General features: G+C 44.1%; 1 protein-coding gene across 8 annotated transcripts in view; it reads right to left on the bottom strand.

Annotated features, from left to right (window-relative positions):
* SASH1 (SAM and SH3 domain containing 1) overlaps nucleotides 1-24,818 on the bottom strand; it is a 322,628-nt gene that overhangs the window by 82,130 nt on the left and 215,680 nt on the right. For 7 of the 8 annotated variants that reach the window (XM_019951423.3, XM_019951425.3, XM_073789711.1 and 4 more), the window contains 2 exons: nucleotides 17,065-17,115; nucleotides 16,885-16,934 (listed from right to left, as the gene is read on the bottom strand). In XM_019951423.3, the coding sequence (XP_019806982.1) occupies nucleotides 16,885-16,934; nucleotides 17,065-17,115 (101 nt within the window). Of the gene's footprint in view, nucleotides 1-16,884; nucleotides 16,935-17,064; nucleotides 17,116-17,289; nucleotides 17,347-24,818 lie in introns of all 8 variants that reach the window. The other variant, XM_019951426.3, reaches the window with a different exon arrangement.

Here is a 24,818-nt window from a genome sequence, read left to right as displayed (position 1 = left end):
TGGTGGCGCAGTGGTTGGGAGTCCGCCTGCCGATGCAGGGGACACGGGTTCGTGCCCCGGTCCCGGAAGATCCCACATGCCGCGGAGCGGCTGGGCCCCTGAGCCATGGCCGCTGAGCCTGCGCGTCTGGAGCCTGTGCTCCATAACGGGAGAGGCCACAACAGTGAGAGGCCCGCGTACCGCAGAAGAAACAAAACAAAAAAAACCTGCCATCAGAATCAGTTTAGGTGAGCCTATTCCTTCCATACAAGATGTCTCAAGAGGAGCGTCTTATCCAGAAAAATAGAAAGACTGGGTGTGCAGCTTGCCTTCCAACAACAATCACTTTTGTTATCCCTCAATCCTCTGCTAATTACATTAGGGACGTGGAAGTTCTAGGTATTTGAACAAGATCTCTTCTGCTGCAAAGCATGCCTTTTTTTTTTTTTTTTTAACACTAACTGTCCTCACGTAGTTAGAATGGACATAGTGATTCCTCTTCCACTTCTCAACTGCACTTTACGAAAGCAGTCCGTGTTTTTCTTAAAATGAAAAAAAATACACGAATGATTGGACATGATGTCAACATAGAGATGCATGGGCAGCTCACTGGCATCTAGACATGAATGACATTATCTCTAATGTTTCTCTGAGGCCACGACCCAGGAAGCAGCCCAGCACAACGGCTCACAAGGTGGGTTCTGGAGTCCAGTTGCCAGTGTTCAAAGACAGCTCTACCATTTACTAACTAGCAACTCTGGACCAGCCACTTGGTCCCACTGAATCCCAGTTTCAGCCTGTGCAAGATGGGGACAATATTATTACTGATCATATGGGTTTTCTAGAGGTTTCAGTGAACTGTGACTTGCATGGTGTTTAGAACATGCCTGCACGTGATAAGCGCCACCACCAAGAAGCCAGCGATCACGACTGCCGGCCTCTGCTCTCACCCAGCTCTCCTTATGGGGTCAAGTCTCTCATAGTCCTTCTCTAGAACGCACTGAGTTTCTCAACATGGAAGGGGTTGGCTCTCTGGCACCTCGGAGGTGACCAACAAGCTCTCCAGGCCAAGAGCAGGGCTCCACCCCTGTTGAGTCTGCAAATCCTTCACAAAGGTGCATTGAAGGAGACGTGTGTCCTTTCATTCACCAATTGGTAATTTGTGCCAAAAGTTAACGATGCAGGACACTGTCAGAAGTTTGAGTTTCTTGTCTTAAAAGCAGCCGAAAGCCATCTCTCCACAATGGGGGCCCATGGCCTAGTTGTGTCACTGCCACCACTTCACTCCCGCTAAGACTATACGAAGTGCAGAAGTGCAGAGCTCAGCATGCCCACAGATGGGTGCTGGGGGCAGGGCAGGCCCAACCTGGGATCCCAGATGGTCATCCTCCAAGGTTTCCAAAGCCTCTCAGCGCGTCTTCTCTTTTCCATCTGGGCCATATTCTTCACCTGTGGCCTGCTGGGTCTAACCTGTCTAAAACCTGGCTGTGGATGCCAGCTGTGGTGCTCATGGCACTGTGGAAAGTACCGGCAACTATCTCAGCTCCGAGAAGTTATAAATGCCTTCCCAAGTCCTTCAGATTTAGTAACTTATCTTCAGAATATCCACGTGACACAGTGGAGGGTATGTAATATTATCTTTTCATGAAAGTTCATATAAAAAGGCATCAATAACTAATCAGTCTCTTAGAAAAACAACCAAGGATGATTTCTTGCTCAGTGTTTCATGTTTGGTACAGATAATGAAGCCCTGCACAGCTGGATGAAGGAGATGCACACAGCACGGTCCATACCTTCAGGAGCATACAAGATAATTCGGTAGATTATACTGACGCACTGCGAGATACGAACGGTTGAGTGAGTGCTCATCACTGGCAAGGCCAGTTGACTTCCGTTCAATATCCATTCTCGTCTTCATTCTTACTGGGAGAACGTTGATTTTGCTTGGGTGGCAGTGTGCCCTGTTAAATTACTCACCCACCCACACTCCCTTGCAGCATGTGGAGGCCAGGTGTCTGGGTTGCCCAAGAAGACATAACTGGAACTTTACAGCAGGGTGTTTCTGGGAAAGCTAGTGTTTTCACGGTGAGAAGAAACGACTCAGTCTTCACACATCTTTTGCCCTTTGCCCTCTCCCTTGGTCCTGCCTGAAACATGGGCAGAATGCCCCAGCAGTTGTCATTTTATTATAAGGAAGAAAGTCACATACTAAGGAAACGGGAGTAGAGGAAATAATTCCTTGGAAGACCTACCTCCAGACTCCTTGCTATATGAAAAAATATGCCCCCCTGTGCCCCAACACTGCAGATTCGGTTGTTAAGAAGTAAAAATGACAAACTTCTATAAAGCATTGGTCTGGGTTCATCAAGCACATTCATATATATCGCATCAGATTTCAGGCTCACAGAGACCCTGAAAAGAACTAGCCCCATTACATAGCTGGAGAGACTGAGGCCTGGAGTACTCATGGAAGTGACTTGTCCCTAAGTCACGGAGCTGGGGCTTAAACTCAGCTCTTCTGACATCCAATGCAATGTCCTTCCCTCTAAAAACCAGATTCACGATACTGTGAGCCCGAAGCCAAAACGATGTGCATTTACTGACACTGACAGTGCAATTTAAGCTAGTGACTTGGCCGCAGGAGGCTGTAGCCCCAGGTCAAGCTCTGACTTGCGATGTTTCCTCAACAGGCATACAAATTAAAGCATTAAAAAAAAAAAAAGAGGTCTTGAACTTCTGTTCATTCTCGTTTTGGTGTAAACAGTAAAAACCAATGCCTTCCTTTAACGACCTCGATGCGAACTTTAATTTTTTTTTTTTTTGGTTGCGTTGGGTCTTCATTGCTGGGCGCAGGCTTTTCTCTAATTGTGGCGGGCAGGGGCCACTCTTCATTGAGGTGAGCGGGCTTCTCATGGCAGTGGCTTCTCTTGCTGCGGAGCACGGGCTCTAGCAGGCTTCAGCAGTTGTGGCACATGGGCTTCCGTAGTTGTGGCTCACAGGCTCTAGAGCACAGGCTCAGTAGTTGTGGCGCACGGGCTTAGTTGCTCCGTGGCATGTGGGATCTTCCCGGACCAGGGCTCGAACCCGTGTCCCCTGCATTGGCAGGCGGATTCTTAACCACTGTGCCACCAGGGAAGTCCCAAATTTTATATTTTATTTAGGTTTTTATTATCTTCAGAATTACTAAATTACTGTCAAAACCAAAATAAAACAAAACAGGATTTTATCACATTATTTTCACCACAAAAGCTAGTTTTTATAAAATGAGAACAAAAAAACCTGTAAGTAGCTTTGTTTACATGTTTAATGGCTGCTGTTTATTCCGTAAATAGAGCACAATTATTCCTTCCTTCTAGTTATTTCCCCTTTAAAATTTACTGCATATGTGTAATAAATATGTGGTCCAAGAAAGGCTTTTCTGCAAGGAAACGTGGCTGAGATTTGAGGCTGGCTGGATCAACACGGAAGCACCTGCCTGCTCCTCTGGAAGGCCGTTTGGTTATCAGTATGCGTGACGCAGGCCCCAGCTCAGGAACGGGTGTGGCAATGGCCCCTGTACCACTCTGCCTGGTACAGGGTGCATATGGGGTAATTTATCCCAGCAGACGCTGGCACAGTAAGGAAAACCGCCCTTTGGTATTCTTCTCAAATTTGCATGGACCAGCAGGGAACGCCAGGCTGCAAAGAGCTGGCCCCTATGCGCCAGAGCCTCAGGATGCGGAGACAGGAGGAAAAGAGGCTCCTTTCAATGACCTCTTCAGTCTGTTTCCATGGCGATGGCTCCGGAAGCGGGTCAGAACTTTCTCAGTGGAAACAAACAGTGGCTCCCATTCACCATCACCCAAGCCACGCCGGCCACACTGGCCGCTGTGCCATCTGGACACAGAGGAACCTGGGGAGGGATGCGGCGTCCAGGGCTGCTGCCAGCCTTTCTTCTGTCAGCTGTTGGGAAGGGAGCAGGGGAGTCAGTGAAGCTGCCTCCGAAGGCCAAAGCTGGAAGAGCCGCGGGCATGCCGGGCCCTTCCTGGCCGCCTGATCACGTGCTGGAGGAACAGGGACCAACCACCTTCTAGGACAGGGGTGTGGGAGCCACCTGCCAGCTCTATGTCTCCTGGCTGGCAGCACAAAGGATCAGGTCCTTTCCACAGTAACCACTGACACAGTCTTTCTTTCTTTCTTTTTTTTTTTTTTTTTTTTTGCAGTACGCGGGCCTCTCACTGTTGTGGCCTCTCCCGTTGCAGAGCACAGGCTCCGGACGCGCAGGCTCCGCGGCCATGGCTCACGGGCCCAGCCGCTCCGCGGCACGAACCCGTGTGCCCTGCATCGGCAGGCGGACTCTCAACCACTGCGCCACCAGGGAAGCCCTCTTTTGTTTTTTTTTTTCACTTTTAATTCCTTCAAGACACAGCTGATGAAAAACTTTTGGATGTTATAAATACTATGAAAATGGGAACTCAAGCTTTCCTATCTTCTCAGATCTCATTTTTTTAATTGAGGTACAATTGACGTATAACCTTATATTAGTTTCAGGCGTACGACACAGTGATATATTTGCATATATTGTGCAATCATCACCACAGTAAGTCTAGTTAACATCCGCCACCATTCAGATCTCATTTTTAGATCCCCACACATCTCCTTTGTCACAACCTCGTGCCCTCCACATTCAAAGCCATTAAGGGGCTGCCGACTCCTCCCTGAACTTTGTAGTTCTGCTGGCTGGTCTCACTTTGCTCTCAGATTGCTTCACATCCTTCCTCCTTCTGATTCTGTGGCTTTATCTGAAGTGACGCACGAGCACCTGCTAGAGATGATTCGGACACCAGGCAGCACTGCCAGGGACACCATGATGATAACTGACGTCCACCAGCGTCATCTGAGCGGCCCCGGGATCCACTGGTGACTGAGGTGTGGAGAAGAAGCACAGAGCTTCAATCCAACTGACGAGAAACAGGTTTTGGCAGAGTTTGTAAAGCCAAGCTGCTGCTTGAGAACCTCCTGGGAAACTTGTTACAGGCTCCAGAGTTCCACGTTTGGAGAATCCAATTCATTGGGCCTGGGCGGGGCCCGAGGGTCTGTCTTCAACAAGCTCTCCAGCTGACTGTGCCTCGCGGATGTGCTTGGAACCACTGCTGTAACCCGGTAGAAAATGAGAAACGCGTTCCCCATCCTTCCTTCTCCACCCCCTCCTTGTATCCTTCTACTCCACCACCTCCAAAATATGGAAAGCAGTACTGCCCGCGAGGTTTTCAGAAGAGAATACAGAATACACTAAGCTAAAACAAGCAGCCGATATGCTTCAAGCGTTATCCTGACTGTGAGGTTTTATTTGGACAAAGCTTTTAGAGAAGGTCGGGGCGGGGTTGAGCCTTGACTCGGGGAGCTGTGGTGGGTCTGCAGTCCATCACCTTAGCTCAGCTGGACTACGTTTCCCTGATCCCCTCCCCCAACTGGGTCAGCGTGGGCCACGTGAGATGTTTCACGTGAGGTGCGCAAAGCAGAAGCGGCGTGGTAGCTGTTTTCTTTCTGGGCTTCAGGGTCAGTGCAGGGCACGAGGCCCTGCTGAGGCCAACACATGTCGTCACGTGTCCCCTGGGTCACCGAGTGGCAGGGCAGCAGCTGGGCTGCAGTGCTCGCATTCCTGCCCAGTCTCCTCCTCGGGGTCTCCGATCCTGGGCCTGTGGCTTGTTTCCCTCCCGGGGAAGGACGCCAGCCCCTCCTGCAGGTTCCTGACATTGGAGCTTGCTGGGCGGTAGTGAAGATGACTGGGTTTCAGTCCACCCTTGCAGGCGGCAATCTGTCCTCTTTCCTCACTTTCCCACATCATTTCTGCCCCAAGTGCCAGTCCTGCGGACTTCAGGCCACATCACCGGACAAAGAGGGAGCAGCCTCCACAGACACGTGAGGTCAAAATGCTATCACGACGTGATCCTAACGTCTGCTTTTCCAACAGAACCCTGACTGACGGGGAATTTATGTGGCTCTCGGCCCCGCCCCTCCCTGCAGGGGTGGGCGGTCCCTCCTCCTCCAGTCCCTCGGCACTGTGCACACAGGGTATCCTATCACTGTGTCTTGTCTTCTTCGGGGTGTCAGAGGACGGCGACCTTTCCTATCCTGTCCATCGTTCCAGGGCCTAGCATATTCGTCCATACAGCCGAAACATGAAACGTGCTTATTCAATGAAACTTCACTAGAGGCCTAGCCCATCCCTCGTCTTCCCTAAGTGCATACATCCTTGTGTGGTCCTGGTGGTGGAGTCTATGATAAAGGCCTGGCGCTGGCAGATAAACAGATCTGGATTGGAATTCCACCACTGCCTCAACCAGGGTTTGGACTCGTGATCTTGGTGTGTCACTTAGTCTTTCTAAACCTCCGTTTCCTTAACTGCCAGCTACCATCTACATGATAGTTTTGTTAGGAGGATTCCCACACACAAGTTGTAGGTATGGGTCCTCCCTTATTCCTGCTAGGAAAGGAATGCTATTTATTTACTGATAGTCCCCCTTCTCCCCGGCCCCGTGTCCTGGTCACCTCTCCTGCAGGACAGACAATCATCAGTGGCCACCTCTGCGTGCTAAATACCTCCTGCAGGCGCTCGATGCAGCCCAGGCACGTGGACTCAAGCTGGGCTGGGTCAGCTGGAGGCTCCCTCACCAGACGGAGCTCGGGGCCACAGAGTTTTCAGAGGGAAACAGCTGAGGTGGAGGATTCTGGCACAGCTGCTCTTACTTGGAGCCCCTGCGTCCTGGAATGTTGAGCCCCTCAAGTATGCTGCGCGATGGAACACACACGTGTGCGGCCCACACAAACACATATTTCAGCACGTTGCGACCGCACGGGCTCTGTGAAAGCGGTGGTTGTCTCCCAGCCCTCCCCCACCCTCCTATCTTCGGGGCGTTGAAAGGACAGGAAAGCTCATGGGGGAGAGGCGCACTGTAAGTGACCGTGGCCACTACGAGCTGCGTGTCTGGCACCGTCTACTGAGACGCAGGACGGAAACCACAGGTGCAAGCACCCTACCTTCTGCGGCCGGGGAGAGAACGGCACCTACCTAGGCAGGCACGGCACTGGGTATGTCACACAACCACCCTCGGAAGGAGCTTTTATCCTGCACGTTTTATCGATTAGGAACCCGAGGCTTGGAGAATTTAAATCCCACAACTAGCAGAGCTTACATTCAGGCTCAGGTTCTGTCCAACACCAAAGCTGACATGAGCGACAGCGAACGCGGAGAGTCCGCGCAACGCTGGCCGGTGCCCGGCGTGTTTCGGAATGGGTCAGAAAATGAGCGATGGTCCAGGCTAGAAGGAACCCGGAGACCCCCTGACTCAGACTCCCTGCCGTGTCACTGGGAGCTGAAGCCTGGAGGGGTGACAATCACAGACAGACTGGAAGCCCAGCCCCTGGACAGTGACCTTGCCCTCATGTCCACAGCCCTGGCAGATGGCTACTGCTCAGCTGATGAAAGCAGAGGAATACAGAATACATGTGCTGACGCCTGGCTCTTCGCGCAGCCTACTTATCTTCTGAAACTTAAGTTTGCTGTCTGCCTGTCTCACCTCGCCCCCTCCTCCCCGTGAGCTCCAAGGACCAGACACTGGGGGCCCGAGTCGCCTTTGGTGCTGCTCTAATGGGCCACGAGCGCTCATCTCCCTTTCCTGGGGGGGACAGTGGGGACACACCCACCTGAACCGGGCAAAACCGACTTGTGAGCCATTCTGAAGAACGTGCCTCCACAAGGCTGCTGCACTCCCCACACGTGCTCTTTCCCCACGGGAAAGTAGTGGTGTTCCCCTCCACACCCCACAGCTCTGCCACAAACAGGATGTGGAAACGGGATGCATTAGTCTCCGCTCCGGGGGACACGGCTTGACCTGGATTTCCCAGCAAACTCGCAGGCCTCCTCAGCAATTCTCACTGACTCTGGTCTGTTCCCAAGGACGACTGATAACCAATCACCGTGCATGTGGGCTTCTAGAGCTCACGTTTACCAATGAGAAAGAGAGCCCCGCCCGTCACACAGGAGTCCACGTGACCACAGGCCTCAGCCCCTGCCCTCAGGGGGCTTCCACAGACGGATGAAGCCTGGGCCCCTCTCCTCAAGCCCAGGCGCTGGGGACGAGCTGACTGAGGAAGAGGTCCCACTTCAAAAAGAACTTCTGACATTTCTTACACATTTCAGGAATTCTTTTTGAATTGACAAAAATACTCCAAAACTGACTGTGGTGACAGTCGCAAAAACCCTGCGAATATACATTCTAAAACCCACTGACTTGCATACTTTTTAACAGGTGAGTTGTACGGTATGTGAACTATATCTCAATAAATCTGTTACTGAGAATAAAATAAAACAAGTGTCCTTTCCCAACAAAACTGCAGGTTTAAAACATTTTCAGGATTTTTAAAATTAATATTTTGTGTGCTTCTCCATATCATACCTTTATCTGGAGATGGTATGTGGAGCCTAACTTGAACAAGACTGCAGAATGGAATCGGGTGCGAAGGGGAGGGGCAGCTCTTAGAAAGAGAGCTGGGGATCTGTGGAAACTACCATTCTCTCCACTACATGTTTATTAAAATGCTTTTAACAGGTGTCTTTTTAATCCTAATATTCACGAGCAGAAAGCACTGACTTCATATGACACTGCTATCATTTTAGGGAGACGCTGGCATATGCTACCTAACAGGTGAGACCAAAGTAGGTCTTCTGTAATTCCGGTCCTGGAGATAATCCAGTTTTAATCTTACTTCCAAGTACTGGGGGCATTTAATACATTTGATGCAAGTATTTCATGAGCACTTGCTCTATGCAAACCACTGTTCTGAATATTAAAGAAAATCCAAAGAGAGGAAGAGAATGAGTTCATGGCCTCAAGGAGCCCACGATCATGCTGGGTTGGGTGGGATTAGAAAAGTGCACAAGGGGCTAGAGCCAGGGGCAAGGGCATGAGCTTGGGTCAGACGGAACAGACAGTGACAACAGACAAGATTGTTGAGTGCCTATTAGATGCTTGATAGCTGACTGAGGCCAGTACTGTAATGGTTATCCTTTTTATAGTTGTGGAATCTGTAAATATGAAGGTAAGTCACCTGCCAAGAGCTTGAAGAGTTGGAAGAAAGCACCTGGCTATGAACCCAGGGAATCTGCTTTCAGGCCAGGCATCTTAACCCCAAGGCTATAACGGCACTTCGACCAGATTAGGATTTTTGTCTCTTGCTCTGGGACCTTAGGCAAGGTACTTATCCTCAAAGATAGTACGTATCTCAATGAGTTCATGAAAAATTAAATGATAACCTACAATAAAAGTGACTAGCACCTGTGCCCAATACACATAAATAACCCAAGAAGCAGTGCTATAACGTTGACAACAATGATGATGATGATACACGTGACAGTACATTAAGAGACATCAAATCCACACAAAGTTGCTACTGGATTCCAAGAGGTGGAAAGAATACAGCCGGCGACGGGACTGAGAAAGTATTCAAGGAGAAGCAGTCCTTAAAACAGGACTTAAAAGAAGGAAATGCTTTCAAGGCAGGAACTCCAGACAACCCAGGAGGCGTTTGGAAACAAGAGCATCCCCTGGGTCTGGAACTGGGTCATGTGGCTGGGAAACTGGGAGATGCAGCAGTAAAGATGAGCTGGTGCTCTATGGGGGGGAGGGGGGAGGAGGAGGCGGCGGGGGGCGGGTTTTGATCACAAAGGTGAAAACCTGCAGAGATCCTAAGTTCTAAGTGTCCCTGAGGGGATCTCAGCATCCTCTCAGTGTGGCGGGACCTAATCGCCTAACTGTACTTTAGGGGGTACCTTCCTGGATGCTCTTTTCCAGTTCATGAGAAGAGCGTTAAGGGTCTCACCTGGAGTAGTGAAGATGAAAAGGAGGGAGGGGAACAAGGGCAAGTTATAGAAGTAGAGGGAGCAACAAGATTTGGCAGTCAGGTTCTGGAATCATGGAAGAAGAGCGGGAATAAGATGTAAAGGTTTGGCCTTCCCTGGTGGCGCAGTGGTTGAGAGTCCGCCTGCCGATGCAGGGGACGCGGGTTCGTGCCCCGGTCCGGGAAGATCCCACATGCCACGGAGCGGCTGGGCCCGTGAGCCATGGCCGCTGAGCCTGCGCGTCCGGAGCCTGTGCTCTGCAATAGGAGAGGCCACAACAGTGAGAGGCCCCCATAGTGCAAAAAATAAAAAAATAAGACTGCAAATAGGCAGGTCACCAGATGGGGGGATGGTGCAGAGGGAGAGGCGTAGATTTGACGTGGATGCCCAAGACAGTAGTTCAAAGCCACGGGTGGGGTAGGTATCTTGGGAGAACTTGCAGGCTGGATGAAAGGTCCAGGAGAACAACCAGAGTAAGGGGTGGACAGGGAAGAAGGGAGCTGCCAAGAGTGGGCATAAAGTGAGGGGGAAGAAACTGGAAACCACAAAGTCATGGACACTAAGGGCGGAGAGAGCAGCGTGACCAAAGGGAAAATCAGTGCCAAATGTAACAAGCATCTGCGAGGGGGAGGGGCCTCGGACCTTGGAAAGAGCATCTCAGCAGGGAAGGAAGAGAAGAGTCCAGCTTTAAGGGAAAAGTTTAGCAACTAGGAGGGGAGAGAAATGGAATTATGCTTTGGGATGATGGAGAGATTCTCATGGGGTGGAGAAGAAGTGGCATGTACCAGTGTGCACTCACCCACCCAGTCACGCATGTATCCAACATTACTGAAAGCCTTTTATGTAAAAGACCCTGGCCTTAGCGTGGGAGTTGACACACTCACACACACACACACACAGTCACCACAGAAGAGCACCCACAAGTGCAGTCCACTGCAACAGCAGCAGGAGAGCTCAGGGGTTACAGAGTCCAGCAGCGGGACGCTTCACCTCCATCTGCAAATCAGGGAAGAATTCTGGGAGAGGCAAGACCAGAGCTGAGCTTTTAAGGTTGAATGGAAGCATTTCCCTGGCGGTCCAGTGGTTAAGACTCGGCGCTTCCAATGCAGGGGTCCCACATGCTACACAGCCAAAAATAATAAAAATAAGGTTGAATAGAGCTTGCGCAGGTAAGGGGGGTGGGGAGGACGGTGAGAGTAGGGGACAGGGCACCCCACCAGAGGAGCTACAACCAAGAGGCTCAGTGTCCGCGGGAGAATATGGCCCGTCTGAGAGATTGCAGGAGCTCCACCCACCTGGAGCAGATGGAGGGAGGAGGCATCCAGGCAGGCAGAGGGTGGATGATGGGACGCAAGCAATCCGGAGAGTAGGCAGCAGGTGACACGGCGGGGGTGGGGTGGGGGTGGGGGGAGTCGGGGGAATGGACCAAAGGGGACACATGAATTCCTGCTGGGGCTTGTTCCTTGGAGTCTAGAGGAAAGAGGAGGGGAAGACAGATTTTTGAGGGGGAAAAAAGGAAAGCTGACACCTTCCAAAGAGTCACCAGGACTTCGCTGGCGGTCCAATGGTTGGGACTCCACACTTCCAATGCAGGGAGCGCGGGTTCGATCCGTGGTCGGTGAACTAAGATCCCACGTGCCATGTGGCACGGCCACAGAAAGAGTCACCAGCTTGCCAGATGAAACAGTTCCGCGAGTGAGGCAAAGCCAAAGGGAATAAAGGCTTGCACAGAATATTTATAAACTCTATTCATTTTATCCGACCACAGAACACAGCTCCCTCCCTTTTATTATATCTTCCTCTTCCATCGTGCTACTATATTTTTGGGGCTTTTTCACCACAGGTAATGAAAGAAAGGGAAACTAAATCAGAATTTTCAACTCTAGTAAAAGACTTAGTAGAAAAGAGTTTATAAATATTGGCTAAGGTGAAGTTTTGAGATTTATTTTGGACCTTCCTGCCTCTATAGATAAATGAGAGACCAGGCTTATATAAGAATAAAACTTGTTCCTACTTCCGAGGGAAACCAAAGTGGAGGTTTTAACGGCTGCTATTTACATAGTGTTCATGAACTCAGCTCACCTCTCACCTCTCTATCTGCATAAGCAATACAACTACAGGTACTTTGGAATTAGACCTTAGTGGTTAGGAGCATGAATTCTTAAGTGGGAGCCACTCTGGGATCTGTCACATATTAGCTGTGTCGACTTGGGCAATTTATCAACCTCTCTGTGCCTCAGTTTCTGCATTTGTCAATGGGAATAAGAGCACCCAGAACAGTGCCCTGTGCTCACAGCTGGTGCTCTGGGAACAGATGCTGCATGAAGAAATAAGCAGGGTAAAGTGGAGTGTGTCGCACAGGGTTTCTAGGACAGCTCTGTATGGGAAGTGCCTTTGGCTTTCTGCCCTTTCACCTTCTTCCCTTTACCCTGCTTCTCCTTCCCTGCTGGAAGATGCAGCAGCATTTTAAAACCAGAGGGAGGGAAAGGGAAAGAAGGGAAAGGGAAAGGGAAAGGGAAAGGGAAAGGGAAAGGGAAAGGGGAAAAGGGAAAGGGAAAGGGAAAGGGAAAGGGAAAGGGCAAGGGCAAGGGCAAGGGCAGTCTGAGTTCCTGAAGGCTTGCTTGAGCCACAGTGCCAGCCCTGGACCTACCCATGAACAAGAATGTATCTAGTGAAACTTGTATTAGTTTATGCCGCTATTTGTCGGGTTTTCTGTTACCTGTAACTAAACTTTGTTGACTGAAGAAAAACATACAACATAAAAGTTGCAAGTTAAGTTTTATTTGGAGATCTTACTGAAGACTATAGCCCAGGGGACAGTCTCTCAGAGAGCTCTGAGGAACGGATCCTAAGAGACAAGGGAGGAACCAGGATATATAGGATTTTTTTTTTTTTTTTGGCTGAGAAAAAAACACATAGTTGAACATCAAAAGATTACTACTAATCACCAAAAAAACCCCAGACATTTCAAGTTAATTATTTTAGTGGCTTTCTATGTATGAGAAGATGCAAGAATCTGGGCTCACTGAAACTATTCCTTAGGTATGCATCTTAACTAATAGGGCCAGGATCCAAAGCACAGAATGTCTCCTGGTTTTTCTCCATACAGAGTTCCCTGGGGTGGGAGGCACTGCCGTGGCTGACGGCTCCATCCTTACAGAACTGGGATGGAGGTACCACATTCCCTGCCCACACCCACTCTGAATAGGTACAGTTACAAAGATGTTTTCCAACAAAAACGGCTTGCTCTCAGTTACTCCTGAGTAACAAAAATTTTAACTAACATTCACCTTTTCAACCAGTCAACACAAATCCAAGATTGGTGTAATAAGGTGGATAGTCTCATCAATAGGCAATGCAAATAGATATAAATAGAAGAGGTTCAAATTAAAGCTCCTTTGGCCTCCTTTATTATATTTTCAGTGAAAGCATATGGAGGGCCCACGGACTGTAAGAAAATCAGGATGAATGGGGACTCTGTCACACTGGGAAGGGGGCTGGGAGGGGGGCGGCTGGCAGGTCCATTCCCTCCCTCCCTCCCTCTCTCTCTCCATCCATCCCTCCGTCCATCCCTGCTTTCACCATGCAGGCTCTGCACATCTAGACGCCAGATGGGCCAAGCCAAATAGAGCCCAAGCAGCCCCCTACTTGTCAGGCTACCCAGGTGCTGTCAGGTCAGGTGTATTAGAATTCTCACTGCTGGTCTCCCCCAACAAAACCCACCTCCTGCGTGTTTTCTTGCCAGAGTTATATTCCTGTAACTTAAAACTTTAAACCTTGTGAAATGCAAAGTACTACTGGGAGAGGTGATGTATTTTTTAGAAAACAGACATTTGCATCATAATTAATGCCTAATCCTTTTCTTACAACAGGTTTAACTGGGGGAGAAGGGAGGGCAGGGGTGCTGAGGTCCCTGAGACCACTGTGGGGAGAGGGGGGACTGGATCCGGAAGGGCCCATCAACCTCTCAGCTCCCCTGTTACCTGCTGCCATCATCTATGCCTCTGCTTCTAAGGCGGTGCTGCTCTTGGATTTGTCCACTTTTGTTTACTGAGTTTTCCTGCCTTTTGAATAAAAAGGAGAAGAAACCATCTGCCAATAAAACAACACTGCAGACTCAGAAGGATATTCTGGTTGGCAGATACTCTGCAGACACTCACCAGACACAACCAACTCGTTTGCTAGGTCGTCCTCCAGGGCTTGCAAAATTACCAGCAAGGATTTTCACTTGAAGAATAGCAGGATTTTGCATTTCAAAGTACTTGCATTTTCAAGTAGAAAAATACAAATAATTCAATATAAATACTACATCAAACCTACTCAGATTATAATCTGACCTTGAGCGTCCAGGGTGATACCTCATGTTTAAAAAGACAAAAAAAAAAAAAAAAAAAAAAAAAAACTTTGGAAGATTTAAATCTAAAATAATCATCAATTTCAGAATAAGTATCACCATTTTGCAGCCATCACAGTAAAAACTGATTCAGGCAAGAATCATTAAAAGAATCTAAAACCATTAGGTAAAAATTTAATGAGGAACAAGACATTTACATAGTCTCAGATTACCTCCCCACAGAATATTTGTTAATTACAAGAGAAAAGTGTAACTTCTTAGAAGAAACCTGACAGACATCACTCTAACCAAAAGATCAGAATTAATATCACCAACGATGGGACAAACTGACATCATGATGTAATGCACTGTGGAGGCCACAGCACCAGAAATGCATTACCTGAATCTTAAAAAAAACAAGAAACAAAAAAAAACCCAGATCAAGAAACATTTCACGAGACACCTAGCCTACACTCTCAAAAAATATCACGAAGAAAAGCCAAGAAAACCTTTCAGATTAAATGTGCAAGAGACATGACATGTAAATGCCATGAGTAATTTTTTTTCAAGTGCTGGATTGAAAAAAAAATGCTGTAAGAATTATTATTGCAACAACTAGAGAAACTTGAATATTAACTGTATATTAGGAAGATCACTATTAAATTTTTTAATTTGGTAATTATATTGTGGTTCTCTGTAAGATTGTCCTTGTCTTAAGAGATACATGCTAAAGTATTTAGGAGTGAGGGTCATGAGGTGTGCAACTTAGTGAAGTAACAGTAAAAATTAATGATATTACATAAGTGTGTGTACGTGTGTAGAAGAGAGAGACCAAGCATGCAGATTGGTGAGTCTAAGTAAAAGTTATATGGGAGTTCATCACACAATTCTTGTAACCTTTCTGTAAGTTAAAAAACTTTTCAAAAAGTTTTTTATTTTAATTAAAAAAAAAAGTGTCATTGTTTTCGAAAACCATTTAAAGGGAAGTGGAGGATGAAATGGACTGAAATTTTCAAATTCTTTAGAAACAACTAAATTTAAATAAACTTTAATTTAACAGAAGCAGAGCGGTAGTATTACAGATGGGAGGTTGGGGCTTGTCAGCAGCTGTGTGTGTGTGTGTGTGTGTGTGTGTGTGTGTGTGTGTGTCTTTGTGTGTGTGTGTGTGTGTCTCAAAATTGTTAACCTCAGGAGGCTGTCAGTCTTTCTCTGGGCCACAAGCGTCATGCCACATTTTACTAAGTGGAGGTTATAAACACAGAAAGAATGACTACCCACAATTGAGGGGAAGGAGAAATACCCAGCCTAAATAAGATTAGTACAAATTTGGTGACCTGGTGAGTCACTTCCTCTTAGGAGGAAAGGCAAACATCTCTTGCCCACTGAAATACTCAGAGAGTCTGAGAGATCACCTGAGTTCTCAGCCTGAATCCTGCCATTTACGTAGCAAACCAGGTCAGAAAAGCCCACAGCCCCTTCACTCAGTGTTTCTGCCCACACTCGGTTCAACACCACCGTCGTACCTCCAATTTCAAAATCAATGTCAACTCAGCTCTCTTGGCTATTTCAGCCTCCCTGCTACTAAGTTCCTGGGAGAATACATGCAACTAAGACAAAGGAAATTCCTATTTACTGCACATTTACCTTCCAACCTTGAGTGGGCAATGGCCTTGGTTTTCTTTTGCTCATCACCCCTAACGTTCCTCAGGCCTGATCCAAAGCTGCTTAGTGAGAACTGAAGCTTTGGCACACAGCAGCCTTCCCTCCTGGAAGCCGCGTCTGTACCAGCAGCGCACACACGTGGATGGATTACGCAGAGCTGTGCTGTAAAGCACACACACGCTCGCCTAACGTGTGCTTTTCATTCCAGAAATACTTGATGCCTAAACCACTTCTACGCCTCTCTTGGCCTGAAACAGTATGAGTGGCTCTGTGCCAGAGGAAGTGTCTGTTTAAAGATGTGGACTTTCTCAAAAGTTCTTTACCTCAGAAAATCATAAATAGAACATTCTACCATAATTATGATAGAATAAAGTAGAAGAGGGAAAGGTTATAGGGGGAAAAAAAATTTGCTTTGTTTTGTTTTTAACTGGCCAAAAAGAAATACTGGAAATATAAGATGTAACATAGAATTATCTTCCATGAGAGTAAAAATTACAGGGTCCAAGTTAGGGCAAGGAGGCAAACATACTACCTTTAACAGGAAAGGGTAGTGAGCCTTTGTAATCTCTGTCGCAAGCATTTATCTCTGTTTTAAGGTCACCCACCAAAGCAAGGTTCATAGAGGGTACTGTAATCACTGTTTTATTCTGGAATGTTTTCTATTTTTGTACCTTGCTTCTTTATGACTTTCATCCTATATCAAAAACCAGTGTAAAAGAAGAAACCCATTCTGGTTGACTTAGCTGTCCTTTCCTTTTCTCCACGCTCACTTTCAGATAGTTAAGCTCACTTACCATAAGGAGTATAAAATCAATTAATGCTTTGCAGAACCCTCTGCATCACCAATTGAATTATGAAACACACTCATCCATCTACACACACACACACACACACACACACCATGTAAGGAAAATGACACCAAGCTCTGTAGTACATACACAATATTATGATCACCCATTTCATGTCCCTCAGGATGGACCTAAAAGACACCTTAGAAATTCTGCTCCTGGACAGAAGGAAGAAAACTTACTTTCTTTCCACTTCTGGTGTTGACACGGTGCTACTGAAGCCCAGTGACTCCTACGAGAGAAGATTCACAGTGTCAGTGCAGGCAGAACAGCAGGCTTCATCTGATTTGTACATAATACCACTTAAAAAAAAAAAAAAAAGGACAGAAGCAAAAATAGATGATTAAAGTCACTGTGCTTACTTCGATCTGGGACCGCAGCTGAAGTGACGTTGGGCTGGCTTCGGGTTTCTCCTAAAACAGAACAGATGCTGGTTTAATGAGACTTCCAAACGTGGCACACACCAGAAGACAAATAGTTGTGTAAGAAGAGATGGGGGGATTTGGAAAATGCTAGGGTACGGTGGGAATAGATGGAGGAGATAAACAGATTTTCTGGAAAAACTATTTTTAAAATAAGAGCCATACCCTTTTAAAATTGAACTGTTTTCCAAACTTCATCACTTGACACTGTTGATAATTTTACTGCAGAAGAAAAAAGCACAATCTAACTGAAGGGTACTAACAGTTAATGGTGAAATGATGCTCTGTATGTGATTAGACCATCATCAGGACACAGAATTTACTATGATCCATTTGTGCCATACAGTCATGAAGAAGAGGCAGAGGACTCAGACAATTTTAGAGACAAAGTCGTAGAGTATAACACGCATTTTATGGTTTTTAAAAAAAACTGTATCCCCTTTGAAAGAAAAAAAAGAGAGATAAACCTGTTACCTGTGATAAAAAATAATATATTGAAATAAGCTTTGACAACAAAACAGGATAATTACACTATTAGAAGTGTTAGAATATGCCGTAAGAAAATGAGAGTTATACTAGTAAATAGAGCACAGAGCACCGCACTGATAACTTTTCATAAGTAGAGAAAAATTTTAAATCTAAACAGGTGCTAAAGCGGAGGTTCGCATCAAAGTGTCATCCAAGTCCAGGGTGGTCCCCGGCTGACCAGCAAGTCCTAAGCAGGATGATGGGCAGTTTTAGAGGAAGGAGTAATATCACTAATGTTGTACAAGTTTGAACTATCAGATTAATTGTGAGTTTTTCAATAATCCTATTGGGTTCTTAATGATTGCTATCTTCTTCACGACTGTATGTGCACTATATGAAGACTGTTTTGTTGGTCTCAGCTAACATTCAGGAAATGGGGACAGATCATCCAAATTACGAATTCTCACTTGCATCTAATTGTTCATTTTTTTTCAGGTTGCTTAATTCATCATTAGCACAACTGCAAATCTAGATCAATATTTTAAAACTTAGCAATGAAACAGTAACGTAAGTGTAACTCGGAGTGAAAGTATAAATGTAAACAAGGTAACAGGAATACAAATTTCCAGTACAAATAAAGAAATTAAAATGAATGTGTTGGGGTGATTAAATCTGAGAACAGGATGATTCTTCAACACTGAAAAAGTGTTTAATGGACTGGCAACCCACTCACCTCCAGTCCCAGGACCTTATTTGTTATGAAAAAATATCAGAGTGGGTGTGAAGCCCCAATGAACTTCTCTTTGGTTAACATCCTCCTGGTTTTTATTGCCACCTTTGTTTATAATGATCAAATTTATATTCTGTCGCAAAACAATGTATGGAAATGTTTGAGTTACATTCCAAGTCCAATTGGTATGATGTCAGACTCAACTGCAATCAACAAAGGGGATATGTATTTCAGAGGTTCTTGGTGCTTAGAAAACAATCACGATGCCCTGATACCTAACCTCTTAGCATTATGGCATAGAGAAATTTACAAACTTAAACAGCAGGAGGTAAGCAAAGGTACAGCTTGCAATTTTTTCATCTTAAGTCTTCCTGTTCAGGAGTCGGTATGGAAGCCTCGGCATTCTGACACACTCTATTAGTTCCTCTGAAATGGTCCCTCTAACCCCCAACTCCATAACCATCAACACAAAGTAACTGATTCGACTCTCTTCCCCTCCTCTGTTCTTAACTTTCTTCATACTCTGAGTCTCTACATTACTCGGTAACGTAGACCATGATAGGAAATTACCTGCTTCTATTGTACATTTTTATCTGCACTTTTCTAATAAATCTTATTTATTGAGTATATCACTTGTTACTCCACACCATAAACACAATGTTTATGGTATATTATGCAAAATGTACCCGTTCCTGCATACAAAACTGATGCTTGTTAACAATCATATTAAATGTTCGATGATCTGGAACTAATATTCTAAACAATTCATTTTCACATGTTAGTTTGTCACTTATAATAGACATTTGACTGTGCTGTAGCTACTTAGGAAATTGGTTGGGTGTGTAGTTTGATATACAATGTATTAAAATTCACCCCATTAAAATAACGGACCCAGTTATTGTTTCCATGCAGAACATCTGTTTTACCAGGAACAGGATATGTTTAACAGGAGATCTTGCACAATGATGTTTCTAGTGCTTTTTTTTTCCCCCCCAGAACATGCCACAAAATAATGTTGTTCAGAGCAAACATTATTAATTTCCTCTCTCAAGGAGAGATGACCATCATTGTTAAGAGGCATTTCTTAGAGTAAACGTATCCTAAAGTAAAAATATTACACAATTGAGGAGAAGCTTGTAAAATTATCCACTAAGTTAAGGACCCATATGATGTTTGGTGAGAAAACAGAATGGACTATGGGCAAAATTCCATCATTATGACATTGATGGATGTCACATGATATTAATGACAAACATACAAAAGACTATCATTCTATCATGTTCTTGCGAATGTGATGAAACCCATGTGGACCTACCATCTAGCCTAAGAAATGGAACGTTACAAATAAGAGTTAAAGCTAGCAGGTGTTCTGACGTACGTTTGGATAAAACACCTTATGTACAGAGCATGAAACAAATCTTGAAAATATGTCATACACACTTAAGGAAAAAGTACTGGATAACTTTTTATTCTGTTTACCTCTAAAAAAAATTAGATTTTTTTTCACAGCACAGTGTGAAATGAAAAAGTGTGATAGAGTCAGGCAGAGGAACACCAGTCATGTGTGCAGCAATAAAGGGTATTGCTTATGTAATTCAGAAGGACAGAGTCAGGTCAGAATGGGCAGAGAATTTGCAGCAACATGGATCGATCTAGAGATTATCATACTAAGTGAAGTAAGTCAGACAGAGAAAGTCAAACATCCTATGATATCACTTATATGTGAAATCTAAAAAAAAAAAAACGATACAAATGAACCTATTTACAAAACAGTAACAGACTCACACAAAGCAAACTTATGGTTATGAAAGGGGGTAGGGGAAGAGGAATAAATTAGGAGTTTGGGATTGACAGATACACACTACTATAAATAAAGTGGATAAAGAAAGTCCTACTGTATAGTACAGGGAACTATATTCAATATCCTGTGATAAACCATAATGGAAAAGATTCTGAAAAAGAATATATATATATATATATAAATAACCGAATCACTTTGCCGTACACCCAAAATGAACACATTGTAAATCAACTATACTTCAAGTTTAAAAAATTAAAAGAACTATTGGGGAAAAAAAAAAAGAATGGGCAGAGAAAGGCTCCTTGACATCCCTCTTCCCTGTCCAGTCCCCAGATTAGGCCAGCCCCTTCTCTGCTCCCAATTCAACCAGTGTAATGAGGGGAAGGGGCAGGAAGTCATGGTTCTGGAGCTCCAGCAGAAGGAAGTCCTGACGAAGGGGGGAGGTAGAGTAAGAAGAATTAAAGAGATACACCTGATTGCCCAGGCACTAACTACTTTATTCTGGGACTAATGGATGGTCTACGATACAATTCCTGATTTCGAAGTCATCACGTTGATGGAAATCATAAAAATTGTGAATACCATCAAAATCACTGAGTATGTATGTATCTTTTGGGCATGTTATGATAAGTGATGATCCCTGAGAAATAAGATTCTTCTGTCTCTCATTAACATATTCTGACTGTTCCAGCTGCTACTGCTGTGTAACAAATCATCCCAAACTTCGTTATATAAACCAACAAGAATTTTGTTTTGCTCACAGATTCTGAAGGTAAGAATTCAGGAAGGGCACGGAAGAAAAGGCTTATCTCTGCTCTATGATGTCTTCCTCAGCTGGGAAGATTCAAAGGGGGCGGGGGGTGACTTGATGGTTGGAGCCATAATCATCAGAAAGCTCACTTACTCCCATGTCTGAAGGCTGATGCTGGCTAACAGCTGGGACTGAAGCAGGAGGTATCAGCTGAACACCTATAGATGGGTGCTTCCAGAGAGAGAATACCAAGAGAACCAGGCAGAAGTGTATTACCTTTTTTTAAGATAAGTTACAATTTATTTTCTTTAATTTTTATTTTATATTGGAGTACAGATTAACAATGTTGTGTTAGTTTCAGGTGTACAGGAAAGTGATTCCATTATCCATACACATATACAAATACACTATCTATAACAGAATCACTTTGCTGTATACCTGAAACTAACACAACATTGTTAATCAACTATACTCCAATATAAAATAAAAATTAAGATAAAATATATAACCAAAAGGGCCTATGTATAGCACAGGGAACTCTCCTCAACATTTTGTAATAACCTAAATGGGAAAAGAATTTGAAAAAGAATAGATATATGTATATGTATTACCTATTATAACATAGCCTCATACAGTGTCACTTCTGCTGGACCCACAAGCCCTTCCGGAGGCAAGAGTCCGAGCCCCACCCTCCTCCAAGTGAGAAGGGTCAAAGTCACATGGTAAGAAGGGCACTGGGATGGGAGGTATCAGTAAGGCTGTTTGGAAACTACAGTCCACCATACTGACTGCCAAGGAGATGGGAGTTCAGGTAAGTTTTTGAAACCAGGAATGAGATGAGACTATTTATTCTTGACAATGTCCTGAAACATTTTTTTGTGATTTTTATAGAGTTTACTCAAGCAGCATATCATGGCAATATATTTCATCCTGAACTTATCACATAAAACAAAAAAGAAGCAGACACAGATACACAGAACAAACTAGTGGTTACCAGTGGAGAGAGGGAAGGGAGGAGGGGCAATAGAGGGGTAGGAGGGAAAAAGAGTTATTAATGGCATTGTATGACATCATGTGTGTGAAACTTTTGAAAAGTGTAAAGCATTATTGAATTTTTTTAAAAGTTGAAGTATCACAGTGTTTTAGGCTACAGTTATTATTTGTCTCTTATTTCAAACTTATTATAGAAAATCTCAAATATACAAAAGGAAGGAGAACAGTATATATAACAACCTCCCAAATGCTTCTTACCTAGCGGCAACAATTTTCTACTCATCAGGATCAACTTTGTTTCATCTATACCTTCACCCATAATTCAGCTCCACCCTTTTACTTTGAAGAAAATCCCACACACCGTATCGTGAAATATCACAATTTTTTCTTTGGCAGGATCTTAGTTCCCCCACCAGGGATCAATCCCGGGCCCCCTGCAGTGAAAGCATGGAGTCTTAACTACTGGACTGCCAGGGAATTCCCTCACAATTTTCAATGTTAAGGTTTAGCTATCAGGGTTTCTTACATCCTAACTGTGGCTCAGTCTTGAGCAAATGGCTCAATTATCAAGAATTCCACTCTTTCCTAGCACTGGAAAACTTTCTTTGGTTACTGCAAAAAAAAAAAATCACTTTCAACAAACTTAGATATTACATCTAAATGTTGCAAAAGAACATGAAGAAACACACTCCAACTTGAACACCACCACAGAGTTCATTAGAGAAGGACTCACTACTGTTTCCCAGGTATAAATCTATCATCCTAATACTTTTTGAGTATGACATGCTCATTGACTTTGCTCTGGACAGAGTATTCTGAGCAGTATTTTATGAGAAATAACTCCAAACGTTGGTCCATGTTCAATATGGGCATCTAGGGAGCCACACAGCACTGGAAGCTGAGCCTGAACCTGTAACTGTAGGTTAGGGTATCATAACTTAGTTAAAGTTTAAAAAATTTAAAAAGAAAGTGGAGGTATGGAACTTGACCTATGAATTAAACTGCTTATCATTAAGCAACATGGGTATGCCTTAGTTAAGAATGACAAATATCATTAACATTACAAATTCTTAGTGAGTTTGTAAATTACAAACGCTTAAGGAAACCTCCCTAACTTAATGAAGTATTAACAGAGAAAGCCAAAGCAAAATATAAATATTGCCCAACATGGGTGCATGTAAGTATGTGCATAGGAAAAGGTCTGAGAGGATCTACACTTCTATTCTCTTTGCCGCTTTTTACAAGCATGTAATCTTGCATTACCTTTACTATTTCTTTTAACAATGGAAAATCAGCTTAAAAATACAATCTCCAAACCAGACGTACAGTGGTGATAATTTTGCAATTACCATACATACAAATATCACATACAAATATCAAATATTATGTTGTACTCCTGAAACTAACACGATGTTTACCCCTCCTGCTTTTCCAACTGTAAAGTTCGTTTGGCTTTGAGCACTGGCAGCATTGAGGGAGGGACAGATGTGGCAGAGGGTATGTCAGTTATACTTCAATTGTTTTTTTAAGTTGTAATAATAGTATTATAAATAGTCAGAAATGAAGAAAAAAGGTTTTAAAATTAAACAAATTTAAATTTAAAAACAAATGATTACTTATAATATGATATCATCTGATATCACTTATATGTGGAATCTAAAAAAAGATACAAATGAACTTATTTAGAAAACAGAAAGAGACTCACGGACATAGAAAACAAACTTATGGTTACCAAACAGGAAAGATGGAGGTGGTAAATTTGGAGTTTGGGATACAGCTACACAATACTATATATAAAATGGATAGGGACCTGGTGGCGCCAGTGGTTAAGAATCTGCCTGCCAATGCAGGGGACACTGGTTCAATCCCTGGTCCAGGAAGATCCCACTTGTTGCGGAGCAACTAAGCCCGTGTACCACAGCTACAGAGCCCGTGCGCCACGACTACTGAAGCCTGCGTGTCTAGAACCCGTGCTCCGCAACAAGAGAAGCCACCACAATGAGAAGCCCAAGAACCGCAACGAAGAGTAGCCTCCGCTCACCGCAACTAGTGAAAGCCTGCAGGCAGCAACAGACCCAAAGCAGCCAAAAATAAATAAATGTTTAAAAAAAAAAAAGGATAAACAACAAGGTCCTACAGTATAGCACAGGGAACTATATTCAGTATCTTATAATAACCTATAATGGAAAAGAATCTGAAAAAGAATATATATACATACATATATATATAACATATTGAATCACTTTGTTGTACACCTGAAACATTGTAAATCAACTATACTTCGATTTAAACAAAAATAAAAATTATAAAGTTAGTTATAAAAATTAAAAATTTTAAACTGCAATCTCCAGATCCTATATATGTTTTTAAATTATCTACATGTATATGTTTATAAATGTATGAGAAAACATCTGAAAGGATTCCTAAACACCAATGATAGTTCCTGCAAAGGCCACTGTATTTCTGAATTTTTAACATATTTTCCAGCACATATTAATTTTGTATTTTTTAAACATAATAACCATTCTAAAAAATTAAATCTGATAATTTTAGTTTTATCTCAACAATTAAAATTAAAACTTAAGAAATATCAAAACTTAATTTCTCAAATTAGGCCATGCCCTGTTTAAAATTCTTCAAGTGTTAAAAGTTTTAATAACTAGTGTCATAAAGCTAGGCATGAATTTTATGTTTAACAATAAAGGTCCATGATGATTTTAGAGATAATCTCATATTCATAATTTGAATGAAAAAGACTAAACCATAGTATCATACAGTTTTTTTAGAAAGGAATCAGATGACAAAATTATTAGGGGAGAAAACCTCAAATCCATTTCTTATCAACTTGGACAATTTCTGGAAATAGTTCCCTAAATGTTTATTACGGCTAACATAGAAGCAAAAAAAAGAACAAATGTTTCAAGATGAAATCAGTGGTTTGCCAAAACCAG

Source organism: Tursiops truncatus, chromosome 12 (genome assembly GCF_011762595.2).
Source record: "Tursiops truncatus isolate mTurTru1 chromosome 12, mTurTru1.mat.Y, whole genome shotgun sequence".
NCBI lineage: Eukaryota > Metazoa > Chordata > Mammalia > Artiodactyla > Delphinidae > Tursiops > Tursiops truncatus.
The sequence above is the reverse complement of the archived record's forward strand: the minus strand, read 5'-3'. Positions and strand labels throughout refer to the sequence as shown.